General features: G+C 46.0%; 1 protein-coding gene and 1 long non-coding RNA gene across 2 annotated transcripts; both read right to left on the bottom strand.

Annotated features, from left to right (window-relative positions):
* Positions 1-490: 490 nt before the first annotated feature.
* Positions 491-3,779, bottom strand: LOC130518284 (uncharacterized). The gene is made up of 4 exons (XR_008947980.1): positions 3,444-3,779; positions 2,876-3,060; positions 2,730-2,779; positions 491-718 (listed from the first exon to the last, which is right to left on the bottom strand). It is a non-coding gene; the product is annotated as an uncharacterized LOC130518284 (long non-coding RNA).
* Positions 3,780-5,300: 1,521 nt separating this feature from the next.
* aldh1a2 (aldehyde dehydrogenase 1 family, member A2) lies at positions 5,301-23,079 on the bottom strand. The gene is made up of 13 exons (XM_057025687.1): positions 22,830-23,079; positions 16,058-16,162; positions 15,702-15,842; positions 14,948-15,077; positions 13,750-13,811; positions 12,952-13,080; positions 12,346-12,459; positions 8,770-8,872; positions 8,009-8,193; positions 7,743-7,907; positions 7,331-7,488; positions 6,329-6,403; positions 5,301-6,141 (listed from the first exon to the last, which is right to left on the bottom strand). Exons 1-13 carry the CDS (start codon positions 22,944-22,946, stop codon positions 6,069-6,071), a joined length of 1,557 nt encoding a protein of 518 aa, XP_056881667.1. The 5' UTR covers positions 22,947-23,079; the 3' UTR covers positions 5,301-6,068.
* Positions 23,080-23,902: the final 823 nt, after the last annotated feature.

Genomic DNA, 23,902 nt, shown 5'->3' with positions numbered 1-23,902 from the left:
CATTCCCTTGGTCGTTTTGACAAGAATTAAAAATAATTTCATGCTCGGAACATGGGATCAGGGAGTTCTACAGGAACTTCAGGACTCTTGACTGCATCGTGTGGTCCAGAATCATCGCTGATGTTCTCCAGCCACGGGGATCCTTGTTGGACTGACTCGTGCTTGCATGATGGTCCTGCCTCTTCTGTATTCACAGCAGGCTCAGGATCAGAGTTGCCTGGGATGCTAACTAGTTGTCTTTGTCCTCTGTCTCGGGTATCGCGCTCGAGGGTCGAACCCTCCAGGGCTCGTGAAGATCTGAGTTGTCGTGACAGAAGCCTCTCCCATTTCTTTTGTCAAAATAACTATAAACACTGGGTTATTTGCTGCTATAGGAGCACATGGGAAGCACATGGCACGTCAATAAGATGGCAGCTTTCATCATTTTCACCTCTGCTCGGAACCAGAGATCCAAACTGCCAGACAGGCCTTTGAAAGGATCTAGTGAATGGACCCTCCCCAAATCTGCTTTATTCATATCAACATGTACACGAGCACATCTGGAAGATACTGAAAGTATTACTTTGAACAATGAACACAATGGTTTGTTGCGCGTTTGGACTTCTTTCTGTGCAAACACAATCACTGCCAGCCTTCACGGGCCCGTTTCATCCTCCGGGCTCTCAACACTCGGATCAGCACCGTAATATGGTCGCCAGCGCTGTTTTGATGGGGAAATCTGGAAAAATAAAAAAAAGTATAAATCTATGCCTCCCTCCTGTAACCCTAAATTGTAATTACATAGATTAAGTGTGTGTGTGTGTGTGTGTGTGTGTGTGTGTGTGTGTGTGTGTGTGTGTGTGTGTGTGTGTGTGTGTGTGAGAAAGGGAAAGAGAGAGAATGTAGCTTACATCACGTCCATATGTCCAGCTTTGACTCATATGTGGGCACATGGACGGATGGAAAGTATTTCAACATTATGATATTTATGAGCACTTCTCTGACATCACTGTGGCCTATTTTAGCTCTTCGTGATCAAGCTCACACCCTGAGCTTTTATAAATAGTTCCTGGTATTCCTGGTTCCTGGTAAAGTATTTGAGGCCATACTGCAGAAATTCCAATTAATAGATTAGCTAAACTTCCAGTCACAGCCTACACACGTATCCACACCTCCCTTTTGAGGACTAAGGTCATCTGGGAGTCTGACTCCAGCTTGGACATGTCAGGCACAGGTTTCATGACCTCCAAAGTCACAATGTCACCATCTCATTTAGTGTCAGTCATGTAGAAACGAGCGCTTTCATTAGACTCGGGATGAATTTGGCACACTGTGGAGAACCAATGGATCATCCCAGTCGCTCTGTTCCCGCGGATCCCAACAGCCGAACCTCGGAAACCGCGCTACAACATTGAACCTGCGGGGATATTGAGCCGGGGAGAGTTTAGCATGCGAATGGCTCTCATAGATCACCTTTCTAAGCATAGGCTAATGGCAGGTGAACGAGACTTACCAAGCTGCGTAAGTGCTCCTGGCAATAAATACACAGTTGGGGTCATTTGTATTAGAATCCGAGTGTTGATGGATATGATTACCACTTAACCTTGGAGCAATTCCAAGGCACAATCTCAATCATTCAATACATTATCCGTCCCATTACGACTTGACCAGTCTTTATGGATATCACGTCTTAATGCAGAAAAATGTTTTATGTGTTAAATTTAACTAGAGGTGTTGGTGACCTATTCATCTTATGTTTGAGCGTACAACAAGACACCACTAACCTTTTATTTTCCAATAGGATGTTACTGTAATGTTAATATTTATGACTTTTCGCTGCATTCAAGTATAACGCACAGAGCCACAGGCAGTGAGTCTGTGGGTATAATCTTTCTACATTCAAACTAAAACAGGTCCTTGATTCTTTTCATGTGCTTCTAGCTGATGCCTGCTCTCCATTTCTCATCCAGCACTTGACCTTGACCCTGTCTACAACAATTGTATATGAAGGATTTCATTCCTAAACCCTGTGAGCATTTCAGAAAACAGAAAATCTTTGGTGTCCCACATGATCCCACATGAGCAGTTTAGGGTGAACATCTGAGGCTGGATGTTACTCTAATAGCTGGTCAAAATTCACTTATGGCAGCCTGTGTTCTTTTTGCTTACATTACTCACTCTCATCTGGCAAACGTTGAGTTATTGGTCACTTTGGCCACCCCTCCCCCCCCCTCCCCTCCCCTCCCCGGCTGCAGGAGGTTTATTCCCATGTGACCCTGGTGCAGATTCTAGGCTTTTCATTCTTTGCAAAATGCACTTGAGTTACTTTCAGCTGCTTTTTCCTCATGTCGCACGTCTGCAACCAGGCGAGAAATGAAGGTGCTTTCACACCTCCAGACTTTAGTCCATTTAAAAAGAACCCCAGTTCCTTTTCCTGCACCCCCTGGTGTGGTTCGTTTCAACCGGCGTGAACGCATCCATCACACATGGGTGCGTACCAAAACACTCGGACCAGAAAAAGTTGGCCAGAAACATCTGGTGCAGTCGCCTCCGTCAGAACAACAGCGCCAAATGCCAAGAAACGCTTCGTTTTTCAGACCGAAATGTAAAAACGAGCATAATATGGAATCGCCAGGAAGACCTGCAGAGTTTTATGTGGTAGGCAAATTGTGCATCAGTGTTTGGCTTTTTTGGCTAACACAGAAAAGCAAAACCTGAATTCTGGTTCTCCTCATCAAACCTCCGTTCACCTGCAGACAGCCTCCTCCTCCATTGTTCAAACACGCTGGACAAACTGGATCTGAGATCACGACACACCAGGGGACAGTTAAGAAATCGCCAAATCCATTAATATTCACCCTCTGGGAATCATGAATGTCGGAGCTGAATTTCTTACCAAGTTTGTAGATGTAAAAATATTGAACGTGTAAGAATCCTGTCTGTGCTTCATCCTCTGGGGACCACGAACGCCTCGTCTCAACCCATGATAGAACCATCATGTGAAGGTTCTATTGCGTCTTACAGAATATGATTTATGCAGAACGCACCGCCGGACAAGATATTCAGAGGTCAGATTTCCACCTAGTAGAATAAAAAAAATAAGGAACAGGAAATGAAAAGTGCTGCTGGAGAAGGGATCGTATTTAAGGTGAGATGATTTACTGCCGTGTTTTGTGCCTTGCCATTTCTAGCCTAAAATAGAGCCCTAAATCACTGACTGGTGAAGAAGGACAACACCATCCTGCACATATTTTGATTTTACTCATTTCTCTTAGTTTAAACCTGAAGGAGGTCCCAGCATCTCGGTGTGGAGGAGTCAGAGCTCGCGCCACACTTACACAACAATGGAATGAGAAGCACTTACACAGAAAGTTGCCCAATGTCTCCAGAACGAGGAACCAGGCCTTTCCTGAAACACACCCCCACCCACACACGTGCGCACACAATCCGTAGTCATAGTTTACCTGTAAAGCGTCTTTAAATGTCTAGAAAAAGTCTTGGCGAGACAAATGAGGAGGTCCAGGCAAGGCCCAGCAGATCATTCTCAGTCAACATGCAAGAAAAACAAAACAGATGCAACGAACAGCGCTGTTATCTTGCCGGAATATTAACTAAAGCTATAAACACAGCTTGTGAAGGGCCCATCTGGACAAAGGGTGAATGTCCCTGTCCGTGTGTGGTCTGTTTCCAGGCCCGTGTCCTTAACAGCAGGGTTATGCTGGAAAAGATGTCTCATTAAGAGCTGTGGACCCAAACAGAACATTTTTACAGGATATTCCAGTGATTTCAAATCATCTGGCATCTTTTTAAATCCCACTGAAGATAAACGCGTGAGATGTTAGTTTTTTACATCCATGCTGTCCATATTAAGTCATTTTGATACAGCTGTGCTGAGGCAGGAGACCCAGCTCTCTCATTTAACACTTTTTGAGAGGACATATGTGGGTTTTGGGCTGCACTTTGAACCCTTGAGTGCGTGTCTGTGGTGTGACACCCTGTTGTGTTAACAGGGTGTTGCAATAAGGACGCTTTATCATCTTCTCTCAGGAGATGCTGCAGGATCCAAGTGGGACAAGAACTGTGGGAAAGACGAGCGCCGTCTCATTTATTCATATTACAGCAGCCTGACTCTGGACCTTTAGGTTCAGCCCCTCTCTGACTTACATTGTAAATAGGCAGAAATATATGTAGCAAGCTGATGTTGGACTCTTCCTGCTTCATATGCGGAGGGAAATCAGTCATTTATCGTGAAAAGCTTATTTTGTCTCTATCAGCAGCTTGATTCCTGTTTACATTTTTCACACTCTAAAATCATCATGTTCCCCCTTTGACAACGTAAACTGCCTTTTATCTCGAGAGAGTCTTATACTCGGAGTAGACAAAACACATCTGTAAATAATAAAAGCAACGATGACTGAACGTTTCAAGGTGCTTTCACATCTTTCAGATATTTCAGAGCATTACGGAGTATTAGCGAGACAAATACTCTCTAGTGTATTTGTTAATTTATTGCTCGTGTTGCCTTTTCCGCTCACTCTATTATCTCCCTCTTTAATGTTTTATTGAGCGAGCCGTTGAGGTAGTAACGCAGTAACGAGGACAGCGTTCTCTGGGAGAGTCCTGTCGGGGAAGACAGCCCAGTTCTCAGTTGGAACTACATTTTCTAAATTTTAAACCTTATATTTTAGCATCAGTGTTAAAATGTTCTAAGAAGTTCTGACGCTGGAGAGCAACTGCTATTGCCTTTGATGTTAAAAGCTGCACCTGACCTGCTGACCTCTGGCCCCACTGACCTGCCCAGTTTTTGTTCTGTATGTTCAGTATAACTGATGTATTTGTATGTGTCTGTTCTTCTCTTCCTGCCCCATCTCCCCCCCCCCCCCCTCCAAACATCAGCAGGAGGGTTACCCCCCATACGGGTCTGGTCCCGCTCAGGGTTTCTTCCTGTTAAAGGGGAGTTTTTACCTGCTACTGTTGCTTGTTCGGAGGTCAGGCGGTAAAGACCCCACAGACAATATTCATTGTAACAAACGCTATATAAATAAAGTTGGATTGAATTGATTTAAAGAGTTAATGCATAGATGTTGAGTGAAGTGGAGCCTTTTCTTTGAAATGTTTCAGTAATTTGAACAACAACAACTGCTTTAAGTGTGTCTGAGCATAATTCATAAATTATACATAGGTTTTGTAAATATACATGTTTATGACTAAATTCCTATTGGATTAATCTATGATTTATTTTATTTTTTAGCTTTAGATTTAAAATGGACTTTGTGAGTAAACTGTGGACTCTTTTGATGTATTAAACACTCCAAACCACATTTCTAGTAAAAAAGCTCATTTTTAACTGAAAATGAACAATGGTTGTATCATAATTTTATGACATATGATTATATAAACATAAACATGGACATCAATGAACATCAGTTACATATTGAGGTTTAAAATAAATCCACTCCTTGTTTAGCAGTTAAGAGTAAAAAAAAAAAAAAGGTTAAAATCTTCATGTTTACATCAGTCAAAGGTTGATGTACAGTGTTAAATCATACAAGCTAAAATATAAACAAAGATAATTAAGCCAAATTCTAAATCAACATTTCATTTCTTCATATCGGAGACTGACGACATCGGTGGCCCTTCTTCTACCGAGACGATGACACGATCATACTGCACAACACAAAGAAAACCTGATAGCCAACGTAGGACAAGTTGCTTGTAAAGAGTTGATTGCAAGTGCAGCAACTGAGTCTGAGCATCCAGCACGTGGCCGGGGAGCTGCTGGGGGGGGGGGGGGGGGCTCATTACTGGGGTTTGTAGCGTGTAGTTTGGTTCCCCTGTCGTGCCTGTGAGTGCTTTAAAGAAGTTAGCGGAGGAGGTGTACATTATGGGGGTGGTTGTCAGAGGAGAGACGGGCCACGGATTCAGGTTGGCGGAGATAGCTGGACAGGAGCGAAGTGGAGACGGTGGGGAGGGCGGGGGCGGGACGGGTCGTCACAGCCAGTATTCCTGGTGGACGTAATTAGTTTTATGGTTAATGCGGTTAACCATGAGGAAGACTCTGTATCTCCTCCCCAAAATGTCTGGAGGCCTTAAGAGTTCTTGCCGACCATCTTCACCGTGATGGTCTTCACCTCCGCGTACTCCTTCAAGCTGCTCTCTCCTCTGGAAACAGACGACAGGAAGACGTAAGTCTGCTGCTCAGACTGTTTATGTAGTAACAGGACAACAGGCGGACGCCAGAAACTGTTTCAAGATTTGTGTGGGCTCAAGCCATTCTGAAAAGTTAGTTTTCAAAACACGGAGTCATTATTAGTGATATTCAGTGGGCAGGCGACCAAGTCATACTCACAATTCACGTCCGTTGCCAGACATTTTATATCCTCCAAATGGACACTGAGTACTCAGAGCATTGAAGCAGTTTATCCTGGGAAATACACAAAACATTGATCAAACCTCTGCTTTTAACTCCCGTTTCGTTATTATTAAAACGGTGCGTTCAAGGCAGTCGGACAGCAGCATCTTTCACCACTGTCTGGATGCAACAACATGATTCCATCAGTGTTATCGTGAAGGCTGCTGATTCAGGTTGTATATTTCAGATGTTACTACATTATCTGCCCTGGAAGGAAAAAGAGGGCAGTTGAAGAAGGTTTGAGGGCTGAGAACGTGTTACAGCTTTCAGACGGGGAGGATCAGGAAACGGTCAGTTTAGCACACGAGGTTAAGGCCATACAGTAATCCTTAACACGGAGAGACGGAAGGATTTTTTAAAGGAGTACGAGCAGATGTTTCGAGTCAGAACATGGAGGAGAGTTGGAGAAGCGCTGCACTCAATCTCCAACAGAAGAGACAAGATGATGATTGGGCCGCACGTAGAACGAAAGACAAAGTGGAGGACCGTTTTCCCGGCTCGCAGAGGAGGTTTGAATACAGCTATAACAAGTGGTGAAAACGTTCTTGGCAGATGCCGAATATTTGCTATATTTCCAGCCCTGCTTATGGCCATCTGCAGGTAATTACTAGGAAACAAAACTATTTGAAGGGAACCCACGGAGCAACATTTCACCAAGGTTTCATTCACACTAATTAGGTGTCAATTTACATTTGCAATCTACGCGTTGCCCCGTCGAATCCCACCGACATGCTGCTCGCGATATTATTATATCCTGAAGATCGGAGCTCAAAGTGAAAGAAGGAAGCAAAGCATTTTTCTGCGGCTTGTGCAATGATAGCGAAGTGGCACGTGTCCAGCTGAGGGTCCGCGGATGCCAAAGTCTGAAACGGTCGACACAGCCCACATGAAAAATATTACTGATTGCAGCTAAAGAGAATGTCAGCAGATGAAACTCACCAGACGGTGCCAACCCTCACGGCCATGGATATGGTGATGGCCTTGTTGATGTCGCTGGTGAATACAGCCGCGACCAAGCCGTAGTCGGAGTCGTTGGCCCGCTCGATCACTTCGTCGATGGTCTTGAACTTCATGATCTGCTGGACGGGCCCGAAAATCTGCAGCCGAACCAAAACAAAAGGCTGGATGAGGAGGCCTCTCTCATATTTACGCTGCGTGTTTTCGCTCAGGAACTGCAGGAGGAATAGTAATCATCTCGCCCTGCAATCCAAGCTGGTGTTTACAGCACTGGCAGGGAGTGTGATGATGTATGAATGCATGACGTTACAGCCTGTTTGTTAACATGAATGCAGAATCAATTTGCTCCCGGGTTTGTCATAAAACGGTGAAATCAGGCTCTCCCACCACGCACCTCCTCTCTGGCGAAGCACATGTCGTCCCTCACGTTCGAGAACACAGTGGGTTCGATGAAGAACCCCTTCAAGCCCAGAGCTTTGCCTCCACACTCCAGCTTGGCTCCTTCGCTGATGCCGCTCTGGACGAACTCCAGCACGCAGGTCTGCTGCTCCCGACTGATCTGCGGAGGAGACATTTAAAGGGATTCCAAGATTTTAGAGAGTTTGAAAAAAGGAAGAATTTAAAAAAATTAAAATAAAACTTCAGACGTGTCTCTCTAACCTGCGGGCCCTGTTCAGTAGTGGGATCAAAGGGGCTGCCGACTATCCTCCTCTTGGCTCGCTCCACGCTCCTCCGAACAAACTCGTCGTGTATGGACTCCTCCACGTAGATACGAGAGCCTGCTGTGCAGCACTGGCCCGCGTTGAAAAACACGCCCTGGTGGGCCTGTTCTACGGCCAGGTCCACTGAGATGAAAGAGAAGGTTGTTAATAGCTGAAATGCATGAAAAACGCCTCGGAATGTAATCAGTAAACAGGGAACTATACAGTCTATCGGACTTCAAAAAGAACACACACACACACACACACACACACACACACACACACGCACACACACACGCTGTTGCAAAACGTGTGCTAATATTTAGCTCCCCTGTGAAAATCCGATACCTGACACCTAAGAGACAGAACCCCGCTGTTGCACATAAAGGGTTAACAGACCCCCGTGATTTATGGGTCTTGGCTCAAGCACCCGACTGAGTCAGGGTCCATTCCCCTGATTTACAGGCCTTGGGGAGCCCCTCTCACGGCTGCTTAAAGCGTTTTAAGGCTACGGCACCCTCGCTTTGGTGAGCCACTCAGAATTTATATGAAACCCATCCATCCACGCAGTTTTCACAGCACTACAAAGATTTTGCACGCTTTCAACTTCCGACGCGGTCCGTGTTTATCCGCAGACCGAGGGGAGTGTGCAAAGTGGCGGCTCGTCACGGACCACCGAGTGAGGGCGACAGGTAAATAAAACATTACAGGGCGACTTACGATCAGCGTCCGCGAAGATGATGTTGGGGTTCTTTCCTCCCAGCTCCAGCGTCACTCTCTTCAGGTTACTCTTCCCAGCCGCTTCTTGGATCAGCTTGCCGACCTGCGAGGGAAACGGACCCAGGGTTTACAGTGATTCGGCCCTGCGGTCGGATCAGTAAATCAGCTGGAGCTATTAGATAGAATAAAGAGCTGGTGAGCCATAAACGGGGAATGCACCGGTTGGTTGGCTGAAACATGAGTTCTGTAAACAGACAGGATGAATGTGGGGTACAGTGTATCACAGGGTTCTGGAAAACGTAACAGGAGTACAAAAGGATGTTTCCGTTGGTAACAGCATCCCATGTCTAATGAAAGGCAGGAAGCTGCAGCCACAAGGTGTGTGGGCGGTATTGTGCGTGACACTGAGGGCAGTTTGGCATAAAATAGGTCTGGTTTGTTGAGACAGAGGGCCTTTTGCTGTGGCCTCGGTGTTCCGCCTCTTTTTTTTTACTTCAATTAGGAGTCACAGTCGTAGTTTTGGAGTTAAGAGCAACTGTCAAACTGTTATGCTGTGGATTGTGGGAATGTTGTGATTTTATAATCTTAATGACAGCAACAGTGGACAAAACTAAACAAACGTGAGAGAGGAAGAAGTTCATGTGACTGCACAGAGACGAGCCAAAACCCCCGGACGACTGTGGACTGTACGGCAGCATATGGTGGCAAAATCAAATTCAATACAGAAAACAGATAAATACAGATAATGTTGATGTGAAAGTCTAATGGAACACTTTTAGTACCAATTACTAACAGTCTGTTGTTAGGACTAATTCATTCAAAATGTTCGGGAACCCGTGCTGATCGGCAAAGCTGTGGCCCACACACACACACACACACACACACACACACACACACACACACACACACACACACACACACACTTTGGACAGAGGACCGACCAGCTGTGTCCAAAGGTAAGAAAAGCCACCTCCCAACACCCATAACCCAGATAGCTCATGACAGCATTAGACGAGAGCAAAAGTTAAAAAACTGAATAAAGTCGAGGAGAAATAAACATATTTCCATAAAATGGAGGGCTCGTATGTCCCAGATGATAAGATGTGGTACTTTTAGTGACAAGGTATTACAACTGATGAGACAGCAGGGTGACTTAGCTGCCTTAACTGATCTTTTCTGTGTTCTATTATGTTACATTAAATCTAGATCAACTCCTCAGACCTCCCTCATGCTTCTCATCATCCTGTAACTCATCTGGTCTGCCCCCCCCCCACACACACACCACACACACACACACACACACCCACACCCACACACAAACACCTCTTCTCTATATTTTATACTTTTTCCAATACTTTAAAAGCAAAACCCTATATAATTGAAACCGTTAGTACTGAAGATAATCAGCCCTTGTGCCGCGGGGCTGGTGTCGAATATAAAAACAACACAATCCTTGGCTCAGCTGCGTGTTTCTGGCGTGTCTTGTCTGTCTTTGATCAGAAAGAGGCTGACTAAGGGGAGGATAGCGTGAGTCGATCCAAGAGCGAAGGAGAACATGCTGAGCAGCGAGACTCCTCCACGTAGACTGGCGGTAACACGCGAGTGTGTGCGGCGATGAGTGGTGGCTGTGAAATCCACCTGTAGCAATACATCCACCTTCCGCCCTGTGAGGGGATGCTGCGCCCGTCTCCCACCCGGCCCTGCAGAGCTGTGATTCACTGTCTGAGCATCGGCCGGCTCCTCAGAACTTCCCTCAATAATTGAGTCCAGATCGCTTCACATGCGAGGAAGAGTCCCTCGAAAGATGTTGAATCAAAGAGCGACGATGATGTTGCGCATTATTGCAGGTCGACGTTTCATATTCCTTCATTTACAACTGTTTCCTAGTACGGTTTGTGAGCAACACACCAGAAACATGAGATTTTAGTTGTTTAGGAACAGAATGCGGTAATAGCCTTGTGAAAGATTAAACAATAAAGTGTGCAGGTCACAACACGTCCGTTCAAATAACGGCTGCAGCTGCAGCGAATTACACGAGGAACCGGCAGTTGTAGCCGACAGAATCTTGAGGCTTAATGATGAATTTTCCGTACATCCATTTTCTGTCAACAGCTTATTATTCTTAATGAGGGTCGCGGGGGGAAGGGGGGGGGCACCAGTCCATCGCAGGACACACACCATTCATTTATGCTCTCCAATCCAACCAACCCATGTTTTTGGGCTGCGGGAGGAAACACAGGCAGCATTAGACCAGAATTAAAGCCTGAACCCGAACGCTACCTGAGCTGATCGGTCGTTAAAAAACCAGATAGAAGAAGAGACTTTTAAGTCTGCCATCATTTTCTGTGTTGTTCTGTGTGGTGGAAATGTGTCAGGCCCGTTCACGTGCCCGCAGGCCTGCCGGTCTTAAAAATGCGGTTTTCTTAGATGAACCATCGCTTCACGTGTATTTGTGGGAAACAATTTTGCCACTGACCATCAAACTCTAATGTCAGTGGTGTAGAGTTTCTTTCCAGTAGGATGTGCCTACATAGGAAGGTCTGCTGCCTGGATTTACCAGAATTCCGTTTGTTTTAATAGTTTTCCGTGCATGTTGCCATAAGGTCACTGCACCAAATATTGAAGGACACTTAAAAAACAATTGTAAATTACAAACCTGGCAGGATGGAAGAAACTCTTTAGGGGAATCAAAATCAAACCTGGGTGATTTAGGCTGGATGTCTAAATCTGTGATGGTGGGGGTGAGTGTTTGGTTGTGTAGAATTCAGAGCAGTAATAAACCCATTTTAAGATGTATTTAGAAAATAATAATAATCAGTAAGATGCATACGGTCACAGCAGGCCAGACGTGGCTTAAAGAGCAGCACGTTATGTAGAGAAATTTGTTAAAAGGCCTATTTATGCCAAGCAAATAATTCCAGCAGAAAGCTGCAAAAATGGCCACAATAAAATAATACAAAATCAACCAGCGTTAGCCAAGAAATACAAGTGAGGGGGAAGTCAAAGTCTATTCTGGCACTGTCTGACACGATGAAAGATATAGGTCAGCAAAGGTCTGAAACAAAGACTGAAATTGTAGGATTTATCGCAGGTCATGTTGGTGTAGCATATATACAGCATGGGAGTACTGTGGTACTAAAGCCCACTGGCTTTGATCTTAGGTAGATCAAAGGTGAACTTAAATTCCAGAATCTGGAACATCACCAGCTTTTAATGGGATCTTTATCAACATTTCCTTAAGAATACATTCAAATCTGTTCACAAGTTTTTAAAATATTTTGCTAACAGACAAACCCACAAACAAGCACCAGCTGTCACCTAACGTGCATTTTAGCAGATTTTCACACCGGCAGCTGAGTTGTGGCGAGACGTCTTCAGACTCACAACCATGTGCACAGAAGTGGCTTGAAAATCAAAGCTCCTCTGTCATGAGCAGTAATGAGAGGGTAAGACCTCATTACAGGACCACAACAGCTCCTCATTACTCTGCTATTCCGTGCACATGTTGGTCACCTCGTCGCTCGCTAACAACAGCCGCCGCTGCCGACATAAACCCCCGTTTTGAGAGATAAGTACCTTGGTGGATCCCGTGAATGCCACTTTGTCTATGCCCATGTGCTGAGCGATCGCAGCCCCCGCCGTTGGACCGTATCCCGGCAAAATATTGACGACTCCCGGTGGAAACCCGGCCTGTCAAAACATCATAAGAGGAAACAATCTTTAGCGGAGATTACAACAGAGCCAAGCAAAACGGCAGGCGGCGTGGGGGAATCCGGGCCCAACCCAACCGCCCTCCCAGCAGAGAACAGAGGGAACATAAAAATGAAGGTCTACAAAACGTGGCAATGGAAGAGAAGGAAGGAGGAAGAGGGAGCGGATGCAAACACTGTTTTCCTACATGGAGATAAAGGGCTCGCAGTTGTCCCGGTTGAATGTCATTATGTTTCCAGATTCAGACTCTTTAGGCCAACCTGACCTGTGATATGACCTTTTAGTGAAGATGCACTGGCACGAGACTGACAGTTAAAATCACAGATTAGCTCAGACCGAACTTCACTAATTCAGCGCTCCTAAAAATCTTCGATATGTCCGATTTAATTGTTGCAGTGGTTAATCTTTAGGAATGAAATTAGGATAACAGAACTGGCGTGCCGACACATGTGCTTGGGCTCAATCATTTACCTCCTTGACGAGCGCTGCCATGTAGAGGCAGGTGAGCGGTGTCTGTTCAGCAGGTTTGAGGACGACGGTGTTTCCACAGGCGAGTGCTGGACCCAGCTTCCATGCTGTCATCATCAAAGGGAAGTTCCACTGATGCACCCCACACACACACACACACACGGACACACACACACAGAGCAGAAAAAGGCATGATGCATTTGCCCCTGACACGCTGGGTGGTCATAAGTCAAGCTCAGTAATTCATCGCCGAGTCGCCGACTCTCATTCTCACTCTGTCTAAACATATTATAGTGAAAAAATGTTCTGGGTACTTGTGCGGCATTTTTCCTCTTCCCACAGTATTCTGAGAAAGCTGGGAAATTGCAACACATGTGCAATAAACCCCTATCACTGTACAACACACAGGCCTGTGTTATTTTTGCTTTATACAGGAGCCCATGGGGCTCAACGCAGAACCACACGCTTTCTGCACTCTTGCACAATCAACAATCTTTTTTTTCCTCCCTGATCCTTTCCTGCTTTCTCACCATTCTCCTCTGCCCTCCTCTAAACCGCTGCCCGCTCCCCTGCCTCTCGCTCCCCGTCCTACCGTACCGGAGCTCGCTGGCACCGGCAGAATACAGCCAAATAAACACTGGCTGTCAGGGAATTACTGGCGAATGCAGGATGCAGCTCGACTAACAGGCCAGACCGTGGAGCCTCACATCTCTTTTAAATTCAGCCAATCTGCTCATATCTGGTTTGTTTTATGTGCATTCTTATCCATCAGTCATGTCACTCAGACAGAAAGATACTCACAGGAATAATTTGTCCACAAACTCCAATGGGCTCATATCTGGTAAATGTCAGATACTCTCCATCTGTGCAGGAACACACAAACACACACACACAGAGGTTTTTAAACGTGCAATATTACCACAAAATGCCACCACCTGATATCCCCGCCGTTGTTGACTCAACATGCTAATTTGTAAATGAAACCACACGCAACATTCCTGGTCGCTTTACCCTGGTGAGATATTACGTTTCCATCCGAGCCTCCTACAACAGGCATGTAGCTGTTTTAGGTCACAGAGATGGGTGTTATGCTGGAAAGGTTCGCTCATTCTTCGTGCATGACTTAAGAAAGAAAGGAGGTACTCGCAGAGGGTGTGCCATGCTTGTCCGCTCCCCGCAAAAACAATTGATACTGAGAAGTGTGTGTATGAATTTGTTACAACCGTCGTCAGCTGACGAAACATTGCCTAATGTTGTGTTTGGACGGGGATTCTTAACGGTAGATGACGAGCCAGATAATCATTTTCAAAGGGATCCAGTGAAAAGTAGGACAATGGAGACACAACTACAGGAAAGTTTCTCATATGTTAAAACTTTCCATAATTCCAAAGTGGATGTCAGAGCTTTCAAACTGTTATTGTTAGGAGAACAAAACCATAAACCTATTAGACACGGTCTTTGCAGGAAGACGTATCTGCAGGGTTTGTTTGAAAGTATGACGCCTGCAAATGATTTATCCATCAATTTGGAACATGTCATGTAAACTACACCAAAGTATGTAGCCAAAGGTGCTGCACACGGCGACGCCTCCCATTTATGTGGCGCGGTCCATGACACAAATCAGGACCCAATAAGAGCAGATAAATGCTGCTCGGTGGCCGCTGCCTGGTGCACGTACACGGGTCAGGTGACCCCCGAGTCAGACGAATAAATGTTCAGATCAAAGGAATGTTCATACATTTGCTTCTGCTGTGCTGGTAGAAGCTTTGATGCTGCTTGAGAGGCACAACAGAGGGGTGTTGGGTGTCAGACTGGTTTCCCATGTGCTGAAGTGCTTCCAGCTCCAAACTCGGTCGTCTACAGCAGGGCACTCACGACACATCCAACCACTCCCATCGTTTTGGGAACGTTTCGCTTCTTGCTGATTGGTCAATGGCAAAAATCTCTATTCTGTTACACTTTGGTGCCCCTTGTTACCATTGTGAATGGCAACCCTTACCCATTGGGATTGAAGTGCCGTGGATCTTGTCTGCATATCCTGCAAAGTATCTAAGCGTTTTTATGGTTCCTTGAAGGTCCACGAACAGTGTAGGCAGGAAAGGCTTCCCGCTGTTCAGCGTCTCGATAGTCTGAGGAGAGAGGGAGGGAAATGTTGGAGAAAAATATGTCATAAAAACCCTGCGATGCCTGCGTAATTTCACGTTTCAGCCTTTAAACCCCAAGTTGTGCGTGGCCTCTTTAAACAGAAGGACATTTCTTTCTCTCAGCACTGTTGGGAAACTTCAGGAAAAGAACTAATAACAAAAAATCAGTTCAGTTAACAAAAGCAGAAGCAGATAGATTGATGAGATGAAAGGCTTCCTGTTAGCGCCTCTATAGATGATGATAGAAACATAGAGCTCAAACGGTGTGATGAGATGGTGACCTCTTGATGAAGGCCGCTGGGGTGGATGGATGGATGTACGGATGGATGGATGGATGGATGGATGGATGGATGGATGGATGGATGTAGGTATGGATGGATGGATGGATGGATGGCTGTACGGATGGATGGATGTACGGATGTATGTAGGTATGGATGGATGCACGGATGTATGTAGGTATGGATGATGGATGGATGGCTGTATGTAGGTATGGATGGATGGATGGATGGATGGATGGATGGATGGATGGATGGATGGATGGATGGATGGATGGATGGATGGATGGATGGACGGACGGATGTACAGATGGATGTGTCCAGTGCTACTCACTGCTAGATAGACGCTGTCTCGCTCCACCAGGTCTGCCAGTTTGGACAGCAGACGTCCTCTCTCTGAGGCGTCCATCCTTCGCCAGACGGAGCCCAGAGAGAAGGCGAGCCGGGCCGCCTGCACCGCTTTATCGACATCAGCCTATAGAACGCCGGACAAATGTGACTTTTATGTGACAGTGTGGCATCATCGCTAATAAAAGCTGGAACTCTGAAACGTTACCTTACCCATCTACAATGATCAGCCATTAATCAATGAAATATTGCAGATATTTTGATGTTTCTTTTACCCTAATTCACCCGTATTGCTCAGATTAGCTTGTCAAACTTTAGCGTTGATGCTAAAGAAGTCTTTACCTTATCGGCCTCCTGGACCTCACAGATCTGCTCACCGGTAGCTGGGTTGTAGGTAGGGAAGACCTTCCCACTGACAGAGTCCTGCCACTCGTTGTTGATGAAAATCTGAGGGACGCAAATGTTGTTTATTAGAATTGTGCCACTCACACGCAATAAATGACTTCAATTAAGTGGCTGCAGTGCACGTGCACGTGCACGTGGACAGTGCTGGCCCTTCCAGGCTCTTGTGTAAAGGATAAGTGAGAATTTCTGGAAATGTGGACACAGATTCCTGTCTGTCCTACATTGCTCCCCGGGGAGTGCTCCACCACATAGACAAAGAGGTGGGGGTGGAGGTGGAGGGGGGGGGGGGTGCACACAGATGAATCCCTATCAGGCAGCGGACCCCCACCCTCCCACCGGCAAGCGCCCAGACACACGTTTCACAACATCGCTGCTCGTTTACGAGACCATAAAACACGTGCCGTGTTTGGTTTCTGCGATGCGGAAGACTCATAAACGGAGTCTTCTGTTAAACAACCAGACGAGAGCAGAACGTTTTCATATCAACCGAGACCAAAAACAGCCGAGACCCCGAGAGAAGCCGCTTCCTTTTGACTCCCTTCGAACGTTATGACTGTCCGGCCGTTTCCTTCCTGACTCGTTTGGCCCCGTCAGGCCGACTCCTCGCACGCCGTTTCTAATGGGTGTCAGTCGGGCTGATCGATGGGGTGAGAGCGGCCGCACTTTCCCATCTCCCTGTGTACACACACTTTCAGGGGAGTCGGGGGGCATCGAGAGCCTTTAAGGGTCTCGGTGGCAGGAGCCTCCTTAAATCCTCCGTGTTTACCACCGTAAACGTTGGACTTCAACCACTATTTAATTGGCTGTAAACTCTGGAGTTGGGTTTACTTTCAGGTTGGTGTAAAACGCCAGCGAGTCTGAAAACAGTTGGAGCAAACACATCAGTCTGTCTCCCTCCTCCTCCTCCTCCTCCTCCTCCACCTCCTCCTCCTCCTCCTCATTCCCACGGTTTGCAGGCTCATAATACGGATGCTGCATATGAATAACTCAGACCTTTAAGGTGTTTAGTATCTGTGTGTACCACCCCTCAACAGACGTCAAGACTCATTGCCCTCCGGTTCCTGCGTACCCACCATCCCCCCACACGCTGAGGAAGGCAGACCAGGACTGGTTTCGCTTCCCACTCTTCTCAGGGGCCACCTTTAATCTGACACTCATTAAGAGCACTTCATAAAATTGTCAGTAACGATAAGGAGCAGAGGGCCGGCTACAAAAACAGAAAGTCCCGTAGAGCGCTGAATTAGTTTTTAAATTTATAGGGGCCACTGAAGTGGGCGCTCTAAATCAAGAAGAGCCCCCCTGACAGCCTCAAAAGTCCCAGCAAGAATGCGAGCCGTGGGCAGCTTTATGCATGGCGTAACCCCTCTCACAGGACGCTGCGAAAGGAGAACGGATGGAGCAGGAGAACAGTGGAGCGGGCCGCCACCTAAATCACAACCAGAAAAGGACAACTGTCAACCGCCGCTTGGCTCGGCCCTCGCTCTGGGCTCGGAGCGGTGTTGGACCTTTGTCTCGCTCCATTGAGAGACTTGATTAAGATGACAGGGCCGAGGCGTAAATCAACTCTCGAGGTTTTTCTTAAAATTACTTTTAGGATGGTTTAGATGAGGCGCAAAGGAGCGGAAGAATGGGAAAAGATAAGCGCACGTTTTCAAAGGGCAGAGCGCGTCTTTCCCACTGGCTGATGGTTTCATTTTTTTTGTTTTTTTTTTAAATCAATCAGTATTTGGAGTTGGGGGCAGGGTGGGGGGGGGGGGGGGTATAATTGACTGATTCTCTGCTTTGAATTGCCGGTTTGAAATCTGCTAAACTTTGTTGAGAATCCAGCCTTTAAACTGGTGAAATCCCCTGAAACTTTCAGGATAATGCGCATCAACCCAGTTGGATGTGGATTAGAGCCGAGCAGCGAGCGCGGATGTCGACATGTTTCGCACCAGCCAACAGCAAAATATTTATCGGATCATAGTTTCCCACCATTCCAGGGAGAAGAACTGGGAGCGAGACGGGAACTTTCGTTTTCATCCCCGGTCCAGTTTACAAATTGGTGTAGAAGTGTTTAGAAAAGGTCTGAAATTTATTCACGCTCGTTCAGAACCCGATGATGTTTTCGTGGTAGGTTCTGTTTGAGCGAAGAATGTCGGAGAGCAAGAAATGTCAAAATTGTTTTTTTCCCTTTCTTCCTGCATCCAGCAAAACATCTGTTTGGCTCCGCGCACCGCCTCATAGCTCAGATGCTAACGGCCGAAGGAACGTTGAAATGGGCTTTTTTTTTGTGCGTCGGGGAGGAAGAGCGGAGGAAGGGGAGGGCGTTCAGGATCACGATGGGTTCACAAACACGCGTGTTGACACGCAACACACAGAGATTCTACCTGGGCACCTGCTCAGGAAGTCTCATATCCTCCTATCGCAGGACCTCCATTTCCTCTCTGGGCCTGGATGGGTTTCAGATCGCTTAATTGCTGCTGTTACAACTAAGTGGAGCTCATGTGAAAGTGGAAACCAGCTGCTGAGGAGGGTTTTCGCCCCCCCCTCATCTCTCCTCTGCATGTCTGACACTATGGAACCTTTGTGTTTGTGTATTTGCCGACACGGCGCACCACCTGCTCCCGGGTTTCGGCGATAGCGAACCGATCGTTGATCCGACTGCTCATGTCAACTGTGAAGTTATTCCAAAAAACCCCTCTCACGTCAATGTTTTCCTTTGTTTATCAATTAATGGATCCACTAAATGTACTGTAAATAATCTGTCCTTTACTTTTGCTTCTCTTCAAAGGACCAAAAAACATGCACAAATAATCAGCCACGGGAAAATGGCAATAAAACACACTAATGTGTGTTTTTTAGCACAAACGTCAACATTTTAAGACAATTTTTTACTAAATTTGTGCAGTTTAACATGTGGGACAGTGAAATCAGTGACTGCTGTGATTCCAGCTGATCACATCTGTAGCCACATGAATCCTGCGCCCTCAAACTGGTTGTTTAGGCTCTTTTAAAGTTCTTGTAAAGTTCTTGTAAAGTACTCATTCATAGTACCGGACATGACATTTCTGACACTAGAAAAAGATCCTCTGAGGTCACCAAGCACATGAACCCTATAATAAGGTTCTCCAGCAATTTAATAAGGGTATTTCTTATGCTCTTTTATTTTTACAAGAATAAAATAAAGATCAGCATTTAAAGGGTTAATTAATATTCTCACCCAGTTATCTACTCAAAGTCTATGAATCACATGACTAAAATACCAGAATATCTCCGTCCTGGCAGTGATTCGCCTAATTTTTATCACCCGACTCAGAATTTTCTGAACTTTGATAACTGATTAATTGATTGATTGATTGCCTGATTGATTGACTGATAGGTCACAGCGCTTGTTTGGGAACATCTGATGGCGTTGCTCTGCCCTGGACTATTCCCTAAATCTCAGGTCAAGGAAAACATTTAAAACGCCAGTAGTTTCACTCGTGGGGCCACGAGACAAATAGGAAGTAACTCTTAAAGAAATATGACGCTTTTTCCTGTGGCAAACACAAAGAGCACGCGCTCGTGTCCCTGTTGTGCCCCGCGCCAACGGCAAAAGGGGCCGGACGGCTCTCCAGATTTATGAAACCGGGTCTTTTTCCTGCGTGACACCGTAAGGATTTACACGCTGGTTGTCAAAGGGGCTTAAGCCCGAAGGTATGTCAGGCTAACAGGGCAACCTCGCTGTCACTGCTCTTCCTTAATCGGTGATTAAGAGACGGGGGCCTTGATGCTGACGCCTCCGCAAGACGGTAATTTACACTCGCGACACAAGTGAGCATTTCACACCGATGGCGGCGCACACTCGCCCCGTCACACTCGGAGCTGGTCATTTGAGAGGGAAGCGAGACCAAACGGGGAGATTGTGGAAGCAAAGGCAGGAAAATGGAGGGACGGGGGGTAGGGGGGGGGGGGGGGGGCTGCTGGGCTCGTTGTGATATATCACTTAGGTGAACGGTGTCCCCTAACGTTGGCTCTGTTTGATCTCCATCGCGCAAAGACGCTGGTTTTGAAGTGGAAAAACTCCAGAACCGCGGGTCAGGATCTGGCGACGCAGGGCCACAAACCCACACAGAGAGACGGGGTCATAATTTACAGGCGGCGGACAGCGCCGAGCATCGGGGAGCCCCAAGCCCCCATCTGTGCTATCTCAATCACTGACAGATTGATGGAGTCCCTTATTCATCCAAACGGAGCGGATGTCTCTGCACAGGCCGCTTCACAAACAAACGGACCTTCGCCGGGCAGGTTCTGCTCAGGCTCCTACGGTGAACGTGCACCGATGTGTCCATGAGCAACAAGGAAAATTTACTGACAATTAAAGGAGACAGTGATTAAAACCGGATCGTTAGAGTCCTCCCCCGGGGCCCTTTGGTTCCTCTTTAATAAATGGACTCTTTTCTGACTCTCACAGTGATTTTTATCTTACTTGTTTTTTCCTCTGTTGGGTTTAATTTCTATTTAAGACCGTTCTCGCTCAAGGAGGGTGGCGAATGCACTTCCACGCCTGTAAAAAGTGCCTGGTTTAATAACTCATTATCACTAAATGGTGTGAAAACACACACACACACACAGGAAGCAGGTTTTTCAGAAAGGAGCAGGCTGAGTTTCTTAATTAAAATAATTTTTTTTAAAAAGTGAGAGTCTGGTCTCAACGTATGCGAGTGAAAAAGAAAGCTCAATGAATTCGTGTCACGCGGGCTTATTTATGGCTTCCTTTGTTTTTCTATCAACCTTTTAACTGTTTTCATCCTTGTAACCCAGCTGTTGGAGCCCTGGAGATGGAAATGTGGGGGCAGGGATTAAGCCTAGGTTTACTCCCTCTGATCACTTTTCTCGGAAGAGTGTGTGTGAAAAGCAGAGTTTAAAAAAAAAAAAGATAAAATCTTAGAAGAGATTTTGCTGAATTTCCTGAGTCGCTGCAGAAAGAGGAGCCAACAGAGGATTACAATGTTCTTTTTTCTATCACAGACTTCCCTAACAGAGAAACAAACCTGTTGGGGAATGACAGGCGTATCTGGGTCTCCGGGCTTTATCAGATCAACTTCACCATGAAGAAAAAACGCAGTTTTGTGCAGATTTAACTGATTTATGGAACCGTGGAGCTCCGTCCACTAACTCCACAGGCCACTGGACACTATTGGCTGTCTCCTTTCCCTCCAGTGGGGTGGAGGACAGGAACAGGGGGTGAGGAGAGCCCTCGCTAGGGGTTCCCATAAATCAAGGCCCTCCTGCCCTCTATGTCCACCAAACCAACAGAAACTGGATGATCCAAATTCCTGGGGGTTAATTCAGCAGGTCGCTCCCTAAATTTCCTCCTGTACGCCACGTTGCCCACTCCTCTCCCCCGCGCCGCCGAGGCTTCACAACACGTAACGTCCTCGTTATAGTGCAACAGCAGCTGTGCGCACTTTGCACTGGGAGCACTGCAGCCAGTGTGAGCACAGGGCACTTAATAGCACCCGTGGAAGTCGAACGCTAGCGCTGATCTGCCCAGCGTGCGTCATCTCACAATCATAAAAACAATTACTGGGGAACTAAGGAGGCATTTGTTCAGCCGAGGAAGGCTGCAAACACCTCAAACGAGGCCGCGCTCTCATGAAGCTGAGCTACTTCAGGGTGTTTCAGTGTTTAATGTGAATATCTTCAATATATTGCTGACATACAACAGCATTTATTAACAATCTCTGCTCCCAAGAAGCTCACATAAAGGACTAAGCAGTTATTATTATCCTCAGCAGATGTTTTCAGATTTGATTGATCTATTAAGCTCTCTAACTTCTTCCTACAGCATCACAATAAAGGACCTGAATCTGAGTCTGAATCTGATTCAGCCTGGAGGACGCTTCGATAATGTCCCACATTCCATCGTTAATTCATCGAGTAATTAAAGTTGTTTTCAGCCTGACTTTTGTTCGGCCCATTTCTGACCCACCGCCACGTAACTGCAGTGCTGGACGAGAAGGGACTTAACGTGGTTTAAGTTCACGTGTTGCACAGTTGGACAAACTACTATTAAAGTAGAAAATTAACCACAGGAAATTACAATGAGATAAACAAATTACAATAGCTGAATTTGATGATGTTTATTTCTGTGCTTAAAACCTTCAGTTGATGCCAAAACTGATGAAAATATATATTTTAGAGTGATCTCAGAATTTTGCCTCCCCAATAATAATAGTAATAATAATAATAATAATAATATAATAATAATAATAATAGTAATAATAATAATATACTTATTTTTTAAACCCCTGAAACGTCCCTCTTCGTGACTTGAAAGAATTTTGCTGATTGCAATTACACGGGAAAGGTGAACACATGGACGCAGGTGAAACAAGGAAATATTCATAAACCCACACGTTTAAAGCGGTGAAGTGTCCCAGAGTGAGTCAGCGTTTTTAAAGGTGAATTCCCAGTTAATAAAACGCTGAGTCAGCGTCGGCGCAAGCCCACGTTAAACGGTCACCTTGAGCAGAAGTGATCTGCACATGGACGAGCGTGATCAGAGGAGTGTGTCAGCTCCGCGCTGGAGTTTCAGCTGCTCACACACACACACACACACACACACACACACACACACACACACACACACACACACACACGCACGCACGCACAAGTTTAGCCGAGGGAGCGTTTGGATACAACGCGCAAGTCGTTCCGCGCAAAGTTGGAGCGAGAAACAGACCTTGGTGTACTTGATCTCCGGGTTGGGCACCGGTGAAGGCATCAGCTGGAGGGATGCCATGAGAGCAGCGGGGTCGGTCTGCAGCTCTCCGGGGATCTCGATCTCACTGGAAGTCATCGCGGCCGTCTCTCCACTCGTCTGTGCTGCGCCTCGCCGTGTTATCTTTTTTTTTTTTTATTATTCTGATCAGGACTTTGGGTTCCTTCCTGGGTTTATAGCCAGGTGTCAGCCGCGGTTCATTTTCATTGGGCAAAGAAAAGGGCCGTCCTATTGAAAATTAAATTCGCGCATTTACATAAACGATCTCAGCCATGCGTGTTAAGGAGGAGAAACACGTCCACCCCACCCACCTCACACTCGGCTGCCCTCACTCATCAGGCACTTTTACAAAACTGCGGATAATCAAGAATTTATGCCCGGAGAACGTCTTAAAAAGCAACATTTAAATGAGCAAAAATTTCCCCCCAAAACACAGAAACGATCCAAACTTTAACAATTGTTCTGAAAACTCTCTAAGGGCCTAAACTTTTACGCAGTCGCAGCTGTGTTTTCTTCCTGAACAACAATTTAAGCATTGCATTGGATTTATTTAGCAAAAAAAAAAAAAGCGTTTTGACTTTGTTGTTTTACAAGTTTTAAAATTACAAAGCCGCGTTTTCTTTGCATTTCCTACATGTGACATGAAGGTGTCAAACCACTTTCCTAATTCTCACCCTGTCATCATTTGCTTAACATAACCTCCCCGCGGTCTAAGATGTTATGTAAATGTGAATTGCTGCTCCTTGCTGGGGTGTTGTTGCAGAGATTTGTCCTGCAGGTGATAATTCCTTGCAGCGCCTCCTTTATTCCTCTGAATAAACATTCATCCGTCTCGGAAAACCAAAGGAAATAAAGCAAATCCACGCATGTCACTTATTCACAACACGCATTTAGAAGCCAACCGGTGGGATTCAAAAAGGGTCAATCATTTATCTGAGCTCCCAGATTCAGCTCGCGCTCTTAAAGGACCTGTGCGGGTTTGATGTAATAATAAAGGCATTTTATAAAAGAGAGGATATCATTTTCCAGTCTTT

The sequence above is a fragment of the Takifugu flavidus genome, chromosome 2 (assembly GCF_003711565.1).
Source record: "Takifugu flavidus isolate HTHZ2018 chromosome 2, ASM371156v2, whole genome shotgun sequence".
In the NCBI taxonomy this organism is placed as follows: Eukaryota; Metazoa; Chordata; class Actinopteri; order Tetraodontiformes; family Tetraodontidae; genus Takifugu; species Takifugu flavidus.
This window is presented reverse-complemented; position numbering and strand designations above follow the sequence as displayed.

Excerpts from the sequence above, each read along its gene's own strand:
- aldh1a2 (XM_057025687.1), bottom strand. The coding sequence starts at position 22,946 with ATGACTTCCAGTGAGATCGAGATCCCCGGAGAGCTGCAGACCGACCCC. Across the intron at positions 8,873-12,345 it reads CATTCACGGGATCCACCAAG|GTCGGCAAGCTGATCCAAGA; the intron begins GTACTTATCTCT and ends TTTCCCTCGCAG. Across the intron at positions 7,908-8,008 it reads CTACTGAACAGGGCCCGCAG|ATCAGTCGGGAGCAGCAGAC; the intron begins GTTAGAGAGACA and ends TCTCCTCCGCAG.